This window comes from Montipora capricornis, chromosome 8 (genome assembly GCF_036669925.1).
Source record: "Montipora capricornis isolate CH-2021 chromosome 8, ASM3666992v2, whole genome shotgun sequence".
Classification (NCBI taxonomy): Eukaryota; Metazoa; Cnidaria; class Anthozoa; order Scleractinia; family Acroporidae; genus Montipora; species Montipora capricornis.
The window spans coordinates 22,528,727-22,538,726 of record NC_090890.1 but is presented as its reverse complement, the minus strand read 5'-3'; the positions used below and the strand labels follow the sequence as shown (position 1 = coordinate 22,538,726).

At 38.2% G+C, this 10,000-nt stretch overlaps 1 protein-coding gene across 2 annotated transcripts in view; it reads left to right on the top strand.

The window, feature by feature from the left end:
- LOC138060484 (calmodulin-like) overlaps window positions 1-2,854 on the top strand; it is a 15,665-nt gene extending 12,811 nt beyond the window's left edge. For both annotated transcript variants that reach the window (XM_068906278.1, XM_068906277.1), the window contains exons 4-5: window positions 708-950; window positions 1,040-2,854. In XM_068906278.1, coding sequence (XP_068762379.1) covers window positions 708-950; window positions 1,040-1,071 — 275 coding nt within the window. In that variant the 3' untranslated portion in view covers window positions 1,072-2,854. The remainder of the gene's footprint in view (window positions 1-707; window positions 951-1,039) is intronic.
- Window positions 2,855-10,000: the final 7,146 nt, after the last annotated feature.

Genomic DNA, 10,000 nt, shown 5'->3' with positions numbered 1-10,000 from the left:
GATTTGAGGGTGGATAATTTAAATGCATTAAGGGCCTCTTCATAACTTGACTTGAGGGGTAAATAATACGGAGGGCTCTCTTTAAACCGATTCTATTCTATCCATATTTAGTGTTTTCATCTTTCGATTTGCTTCATTGTGACGTTAAGGTTCAAACTTCAATTTAAAACTGGTAAAACATGAAAATATATCCTTCGCAGAGTTTTCTGTATGTCTGATACATATATTGTTACCACTAACCTAATATTCCTTTTGGTGTTGCTTTTTTTTCAAAGTTTGCTCAAGGGCCATCTTGATATAAGGTGTGTGGCAGAGTTGTCCCAAAGATCAAAACACTGCAGCCATGCTATAGTGTTCAAAAGCAGATAAACAGCGGCCCTTTTAGTTTGCGAATGGGGTTTCAACAACTTGTTTGAATAGAGTTTCAGCCCTCGGAAGATTCATTCTTTCCGGGCACTGAAACTCTTCTCATACGCAATTATTTGTTAGCAAATATTTGTTAGCTTCTGATCTCGTAAGTGAATAGCTCTTTGTTATGTAGTTAAATAAACTCATCTGTCCAGTTGTTGATACGAGTAATCTTGCGCAAGTAGCAAGCAGTATGATTAAACCAGCTTTAATAATATTGAAAACATTGTATTGGCTGTTGTTCTGCCACTGAAAAGCTGACAGCTAGTGAGATCATAAATTGTCTTCATTATTTACAGGAAATGGTGTGGTGGATTTTGGCGAATTTGTTAACATGATGATCAACCAGAACAATAACACGCTTGACCAGGAAGAACTCCTCGAAGCTTTCAGAACGTTTGACGGTGATGACAAAGGTTACATATTCTCTAATGAAATTCGATATGTGATGCGTCACATGGGAGAGACCATTCCAGAACAAGACATCAACGAAATTTTACAGGATCACCAAGACAGCAGAAAGAGGAAAATAACGTTTGAAGGTAAAGACGCTTTTGGCTATGCGTACTAATGTTTTTTCTCGTGTTTGTTATGCTTGCTAAATCTTATGCTGTCGTATCCTTTTGCACAGAATTTGTGAAACTTGTCAAACCGGAAGTTTGAAGTTTGCATCTATTTCGGCTGCATGGATTTATTCTTCAAGTGATTTATGAGCCAATTGTCGTGAAAGAAGTTACGTTATAGTACAGACAACATTGAGGAACTTGTAAGGTCTGTTAAACGTCTATTTATATAAAGAAGCTTTTCGTTTAGGAAAGATTTTGTTTTTAACATTATCTGGAGAGAACTGGCGTGATTGCGCGCACACATAGTAAGAATGGCACAGTATGGGCCCGTTGAGCCGGGAAAAAACAGACTCTTACATTAATGTATGAACACGTACCCAGTCAATGTATTTTTATCTGACCTTCGATCTTATAATCTCACGGCACCAACTATACAGCACCTTTGTAACGGAAATAACAGAAACTCCGTTACTATTTGGGCACCGTGAAACCCAAGAAAGGAAACGACTTTGGCCAATCAAAGCAGACGTAGACTATCACATGAGCTAACCATAACGAAATCACATATCTTTAATGAGTTTTCGTGCGCCTTATGCGATACAACACTACGTCTCCCCGGGTTATTGTTTGGTTAGTGCTCGAGTTCGGGTCACCATTTGTGTGACGCTTCTTTGGAGATACGCGATGTTCATTTGAAGAGAATGGGTGTAGACACTTTGTGACGTTTAACATGCACAGCGTCGGGCTTATTCTTGAGTCTCCCCATGCACTGTATACTCGAGTCAACCTGTGCGCGTATCTTTCTATTTTAAGAACTAAACTGACTAAACCTTCAGCGGGAGACTCGCATTTATATCGATTTGCACAATTTGCATACATTTGTTTGTGCGATTTTTGTCTTTGTTTGACAATAACTTTATTCTGATTGGCCATTGTAAACGGTGTGTGCAGAGCCGAAAAACAGTTCAGAATATAGAAAGATACGCACGAAGATCGACTCATAGGGCTTGTATGGGAGAAGCAAGCACCTACTCATGGGTTCCTGTTCTCGTGCAATCCTGGGCCATGTTGTTCAAGAACCGATTAACGCTTAACAACAACAACAACGTTTTATTAGTTTTTGAATATATTAGAATGGTAATCCTGCGGAACCCGCACAGAGAGAGCAGAGCCAAGAGCCCATGATAAGGTAGAGCTAAGCGAGCCGGGTTGCGCCGGTAAGTTTAATAACGAAGTTAAATAAATAAAAGAAGTTCACATGATAAAAGAAAGTGAAATAGCAGAAAGAATATATGAATGAAGCGAGTCATTGTGCACGAAACAAAAGAAATAGAAGAAAGGAGAGAGAAATTAAAAAAAAAAGAAGTGAGCAGTTATAATAAAATAATAATATTAGCCGTGGTTTGAATTTTGCCCGTCGGAAAAACCTTGACATTGTAATTTATGCTGAAGGAAAGCAAAACGGTTTAAGTTTGGCTGTGAGTTTTTTTTTTTCTTTAGCCAATCACGAAACGAAACATAGCAATTCAAATCAAAACAATAACAAAATACCTTTACACACTTAATCGATTTATTCTCGTACTAAGGATCAAATGAAAATATTATTTTTATTTCTTTAATTTTTCCCTTCAATAAAATATCAAGTTGAGTTAAATGTGAACTGTCTTATTTATTTCACATTTTCAAGACAGGTATTACAGATTTATAACATTCCTCATAACTATTCACTTGTCTCTTTTTTGTCGGGCAATTTGATAGTTAAAGAAGATGTAACTTTATATATTTTTATTGATTTGACTGTAGATCAGTCCCAACAAACCTCCCCTCCCTACAGTTCATCATGTGTAAATATCTAGACTATGGATAATAAAAGAAATGAAGAGAGACGATTGATAAAAGTTGTTTTCGTTTAGTCTTGTGTTTTGCCGCAAAGCACTGATGAGTGATAAGGAGCTTAAGACTGCGTAGGTGGTGGGCGATGTTTTTTTACGGGATTATTTAAACTTGCGCAAGTAAAGTTGTGGTTTTGCCGCTGGAGTGATCGGCCGCGAAGCGGCAAAGCCAAGTTATACTCTAATCACCCTGAAACGATTATAAAATATTTTGTAACTAATCTTTAATAAACATAAACACAGCATCAGAGGGCGGGCATCTCGTTTATTGACACAGCGAGCGTTTTCAACATACCAAAGAGAAAATTACATAAGTGAATAAGCAAATAAAGTCAAAGTTGAAAGAGATTCCTTCGAGTGGCTCTTGTATAACTTACAAAATCTTAAGTAACCTAGAAAACCTCTAGGGGTTCAACATACCTGCGAGCATGCCTAAAGTACTTCTACAATTAACACGAATCTGAACATACTCCATTGTCATTAGCGAAGCGTTACAAAATATATAACTAGACATCACCATGCCACTCGGTGCCAAACAAAACGGAGAAACCATCAATTTACTCCCGTGTGTTTAAATCAATCCACTTTCTACCTTAAATTAACGATTATCGTTAATTCTTGATTTGCTCTGACTTTACTATTATCGTTAATTTAGAAGACTGAAAGCTTGATATGGATTATGGGAAATGGTCATATATTTTTAAAAGGACAACTCAAGTGTATGGAAGTAGGACTCGAACCTGGGAATGTTCATTATTAACCCGTCACCTAACCACTTGACCACCGCACCGCTAGCTGCTCAGAAACAATATTTTAAACACTATTTGATAATGCTGTGTTATCGAACGCCAACAAACAATATTACACTGCAAAGGTAGTTTTCCAAACTTCACGCCAAAGCTAAACATAGACCTTATTCATAAATGGCGGTCAATTTATGATTCTTTTGTCCAAGTGCAAATTAGCCTACCAAGCCTCTATATCATACTGTTAATTGAAAAGAATTCTTGCTCTAACATGAGGCTTGGTAGGCTAATTTGCACTTGGACAAAAGAATTATAATTGTGACCGCCATTTATGAATAAGGTCTATTTTAAATCCAAGCTTAGGCTTAAAATTATTAATCTAGCCTAGGCCTAATAATTCTTCAGTATTCTATGGGTCAATTAAATAAATCGGCTGATTCAATGTAAGTTGTACCCAGTTCAAACCCTCTTGGAAAATCAATAAAATGAATGCTATGTTAGTCATTAATGCAAACACAGTACACAAAGAATCTTAACCCTGGGAGATTTGAATTTGATGCGAGTATAGTGAGTGGCGCTTGCACTGCTCGTGGCGCAAAAGGAGGCAAGAGGCCGGAAATTTGTTTTGATTGCGGCCGGGAAGGACATTTCGCGGGAGATAAGAGCTTCCCAGCACGTGGCCAGACCCGCTAGGGAACCAACATCTTCAGAAAGCATCACTCACTAACACTCCACCAGATCCCTCGTCATTGCTCGCCAACGCTGTATCGTCTCCTCCTCCCGGCATCCTAATGTCTTCGCCGCTTTACCCGATCGTTAAGAGAAATCAAAATTATCCTCGTTGCCAATGTAAAGTGTCTTCGTACGCCGGTTATATCATCAAAACTAACTACAACCTTTAATGATTGTTCACAACTGGTTAAATTACATTTCACAACATAAAAGTTCGCACTGACGCATAGTCGTGCATAACACAATTAGTAGTAGGGAAGCTGGTAGGTGCCATCCGAGTTGTTGAAAATCAACCTGTTCATTGTGCAAGCTATGTACTTCTACCTAACTTTAGAGAACAGTCCTAAGAAAATACGCGCGCTGATTGGTTAAAAATCGTGTTTCTATAACTCGATGGAGACACAGAACTAGCACGAGCTGTTGACGTATTGATAGCGCGAGCAAAGATAATTTACATTTTGGTAATTAGAGTTAACAAGTTTTTTTCCTTTTTCTCGTCGCCTTGTTTTCTAAAAGAAATAGAAAACATGTACTCCGTGTTTCTATCGAGTTATAGAAACACTCGTGAAAGTTTGGGAGCACTCGAAAAAGCTGTGGAAACACTCTCCTGCGGCTCGTGTTCCCACAGCATTTCTCGTTCTCCCAACTTTCATTCGTGTCGGTACATGTTTTCTATTTCTTCAATAAAGTTTGCAGAGAAGGTCGGAGAACACTTTCCTAGACACAACAGTATACAAGGAGAATGATTCGAAAAGAGAATGTATTTACGATATCAAGACAAACCACAAGCCGACTGAAACCATCCAATACACGCATTTTACCTATTGTCACCCGCCAGGTGCCAAGAAGGGTTTTCTTAAGGGAGAGACCATTAAGCTCCTCCGAACAAACTCTTCAGGACGCACTATGTCGATTGAAAGCCCGCCTTGAAGAGCGAGGCTATCCAAAACATCAATATTTCTCGAAGGCAGTCGGCACTTAAGAAAAGTCAACTAGCGAGAAAATACTACCATTTGTCACAAAGTAATATATAGATTTAGCCAAGCCTAAAAGTGGAGTTCCCTGGTTATTTATTCTTACTGCCTGTAGGGTTAGTGAAAATAAAAGGTTTTGAATTGTCCTAGTTTCGATGTTTCCGGTTGCTGCTTTAATAATTAAATCATTTTATTATGTAGATACTGATGAAATACCAGGATTTTTCCTTTTACTTAAAAATCATATCTTCACCGCGCGCAGTGAACATATCATTTTTATATATATTTCTCATGTGAGAATATAGCTGTCGACATGGTAACGAACACGATTAGCCAATAAAACTCGAGCTTCCTCTTTATTGTAAGGTACTTTTGCGCTTTAATATAATTCTTCTCTACTATATTAACATTTTTATTGCAAAATTTTACATTATCATGATTTGTTTTTCATAACTTTCATATCTTGTTTCATGTTACACAACATGTGTGTTTTAGCGGTTGGTGACCACTTTTTCATCATTTCGAAAATGAATAAAACAAGTTGTTTTAAATCTGGACATTTCATCAATATCTATATAATAAACAGAACATTACTTGGCTGAAGGTATCTCTCACTCGTTCGCTTCGCTTACTCATACTTTCAGCACTCGAAGATAAAATTCGTATCCCCGCGCGGCCATGAAATATCCTCTATTTCTTTGCTTTTCTTCTAAAATTCGTTGCCTAACTAGTGAATTCCACGGTAAATTTTTCGCTAAAAACCGATATCGCATGAATCCCGAAGCCATGAGTACGATATCGATTTTTCGAGTAAAATTTACTTTGCAATTCACCAGTTTGGCAGTGAATTTTTCTTGCGCCGCATGAGTTTTAAAAGGAAACAAGCACACCCTCAGCGAGCAAATGGAAAAGCCTGAAAGAGCCATTTCAGAATCAACTGTCAATAGCCAGCGAATAGGAATCACGCCAAAATTAGAAGCCATAAAAAACCTTTTTCAGTTCTATTCAAGGTAAAAAAAAAAGAGTTTTACTAATTGTACTTTATTCCACTTTATCTCTGAAAACGAGATCACATTTTTGGGTATTTCATTAAAACAAGGCTTGGAACAAGAATCGGCAAAATACGGCAATGCAACCAAGAAGGGACGAACTTCAAACAAGATCCGCTCCAACACTTAAATTACGTTTAGGTGCTTGAAAAAAACTTCTGAAAACGCAAGCTAGTGAGATTTCCCCCTAATTTTACGAGAACTCATTGCGATTACGTGTTTATAACATAAGGGCAAAATTTTCTTGTCATTGTCGAGGCACATCGAAAACCAGTAGGGCAAACGGATTAAAAAGCAATCGTTCGCTCGCATTTTAAAGAAAAACAAAAAAGCAAGCAAATCAACTTTTTCTTTATGTTCAAAAGATAATTGTTAATTTGATTCCAGTTGACAATAAAAATTTCGCTTTTCATTCCTGAACAAAGGAAAAACCGATTAAACCACTTTTTGAAAATAACAAACGGTTTAGTGCCCAAGGAAAGAATGAGCTAGTACTGGTATTCTGTTTTGTCGTTGTCGTTCTCTTTCGCTCTCCTTTCTTTCTGTTCTAGTCATAGCTCCTCCAGGCATCATGTAACCTTATCAGAGGTTCTAAAGATATGCCAAACATTGCAATACAGAAAAAAAAGCAGCTCTAAGCAAATTAAAAATAAACACTCAGCTTTAAGTTGATATCCCTCCGATGCTTGACTTGAATAGCTTCGTAGCCGCCAGTGTGGACCACAACTATCATGATATGTCAAACTGGATTGACACCAGCGAAAAATGCAGAAAGAAAACATTTTCCAAACCGTTTTCCACCTGAACACAAAAACCGTTGACTGTGTAAGAACTATAGTTGACGAAGTATGGCCGTGTAGCCGCGTCGAGCCACAGAAAGCGCGTGAAAAACGAAGCTTCACTTATGTTTACGTGAGTTAACCTGGGTCGAGCCTGCAATCCATTCAACAACCAGTTCCTGGTCAGCGGTCGACTTAAAAAAGCTGACCGCGGTGAGCTATAAGCTTGAGCCCGCGACATAGCAACGTGATACTGGTCAGCGGATATCTTGTTTTGACAGGTGTCAATTGATCAAAACATGGATACTGGTCACATTGGCATACATGGAGGGATGGACGTACGGACGGTTGATGACGTCATGGCTATAAAGCCAAAATTTCTCGCATGCTCCGCGCGCGCGCCGAAGGTGCTCGCGGAGCTCCGCTATAACCAAGCAATGTCAAATATTAAAACAATGCTGATGCAAAATCAGCGATTACTGGTAAACGTATTCAAGAAACCTCCTATTTTGTCACAAAAGCCCGAGTTTCAATGTGAAAGTTTATTGAGGACGCGTCAGTAAGTCACAAACAAATCCTAATTACACCCAAGGATCGTATAAATAACACGTGAAGGTTAATAATCTTATGAGAAGAATACGAAAAACCACTGAAAAACACCCTATATATTAGAAGTTGCCATAAACTATGTGGAAACATATTCCTCATCTAATGCAGCAGCACAAGATCCCGATAAAAGGGAAAAACTAAACGGCATACTTTTTACCATCATTACATTTAATACAAGGAAAGAAAAACTCTCAAAGACATACTCGTTAAAGCAAAACTGTGAATTGAAGGTTTCATAATCATCGATCTGTAACGACAAAACCCAAAATAAGGAGACCGAGCTTCTAGAATCCGGCTGCAACCCGCCGGATGTTTAGATTTTCAGATTTTTCACAACTCCAGATGTCGGATTTGTACAAGCCGGACGTCGGATTTTCAACAAGTCGGATGTTGGATCTTCACAAGTCGGATGTCACATTTTAAGCAAGTCGGATGTCGGATTTTTAACAAGGCGGATGTCGGATTTTCAACAAGTCGGATGTCAGATTTTTACAAGTAGGATGTCGGATTTTCAACAACTCGGATGTCGGATTTTCACAACTTTGTTGTCGGATTTTCAAGAACTCGGATGTCGGCACCTACAAGCTTAAAAATAAAAATAGGACTATGAAAATTGCCTCGGAAACAAGCTTTCATTTAAAAACGTGAAAAAAAAAAAAAAAAAAAGACAAGCTGTTCATTAAAACATTTGAGCTGTCCGTGTCAAGGGCGGATCTAGGATAAAAAATGGCCGGTTTCCAAATCAACGAAAAACCTTTTGAGAGGTCAGGGGGCATGCTCTCCCGAACATTTTTTGGGTTTTAACTCTCTGAATTCCCCTTTCCCGTGTTTCTGAGACATTCATCAGTCAACAATCCTGTCAGATTAAATTTTAATCAGACAGGATATTGCCGGGCTAGTTTCATCCTCCATGGGTGAAGTGAAGTGAAAAATAACACAACCAGGGAGTGTCTGTGTCCGAAAATTGACAAAGAAAAAAAAATTGGTCAGACCATTTTTGAGATTTCAACTTGGAAATTTACTCTTATTAAAAAAAAAAGGTATAGTTCTTACGAAAAATCTGACTGATTTGCGTAAAGCGATGGAAACCGGTACGAATCCGCTTCTGCGTGTAGCGGTCTTTCGGCTGCCTTCCGCTTTGTCACTGATCGACTGATTTTACATCATTCAGAATCTTCAACCGAAGCTTCAGAAGCGGAAACATATCCATATAATTTCGAATAGTTGATGTCTATTGACCGCGTCTTCGGCAAGAAAACCTTCCTTCCTTAGAAAAAGGAGGGAGTTATATATAATGTGAACTTGTATCGATCCGAACAGTTGAAAATGACTCTTACCTTTTCACAGAACTGTGTAGTATTGGTAATGAACCACCCTTTTAAATAATCAAGTAGGATGAATAAAAGTATAAAACAAAACATCTTCTTAATTATAGACTTAAAATCGAATGAAAACCGGAGAGGATTTCGGATTGAGTACATGTACTACTAGTGCCCAGGTCGGCACGGTCCCAACAGTGACGTTTGTCTCAGACTCCATTTTCACATGTTTTATCCGTCCGTCTCAGACGGATAGAGCGTGTTGGTCGATCCAAATACGGTCGAATGTCGGACTTATCATGAACTTAATTAACTTAGTTAAGTCATCTCTATTAACTTATCAGATTGATAAAACCAACCGCAGCATAACTGCAGTTTTTTTAGACACTAAACCCTCGACAGCAATTTACACAAGCGTCGTCTAGTTATCATCCAAATTGGAAATCAGTGTTATCATAAAATACAAATTGACCAACGGAGGGTGTGAAGTGCAGGTTGCAGTTTGCAGGCAGGAACCCACGAGTAGGAGCTTGCCTCTCCCAAGCCCTATGAGCCAACCTTTCCGAGTATTTTTCTATTTTTAGAACTCCACTAGTTCTCCGGCTCTGCACCCACTGTTTAGAATGGCCAATCAGGATGACGTTATTGTCACACGAAGACAAAAATAGCAAAAACAACGTAAGCAAATTGTGCAAATTAATGTAAAATTGATGTAAATATTAACTTATATTGCGCTTTTTAACATACAATGGTAAAAAGCGCATTACAATACATTGAAATATACTGAATATATACATAAACTAAATTTAACAATAATAAAGTAATTTAAGAGCTAAAGGCTAAAAGCAGAAGCCCATCTCATGATCTCCTGCTAGAAGCTACACTAAAAGATCTGTAACCAAAAGAACATTTCATGTTCCCTGCTG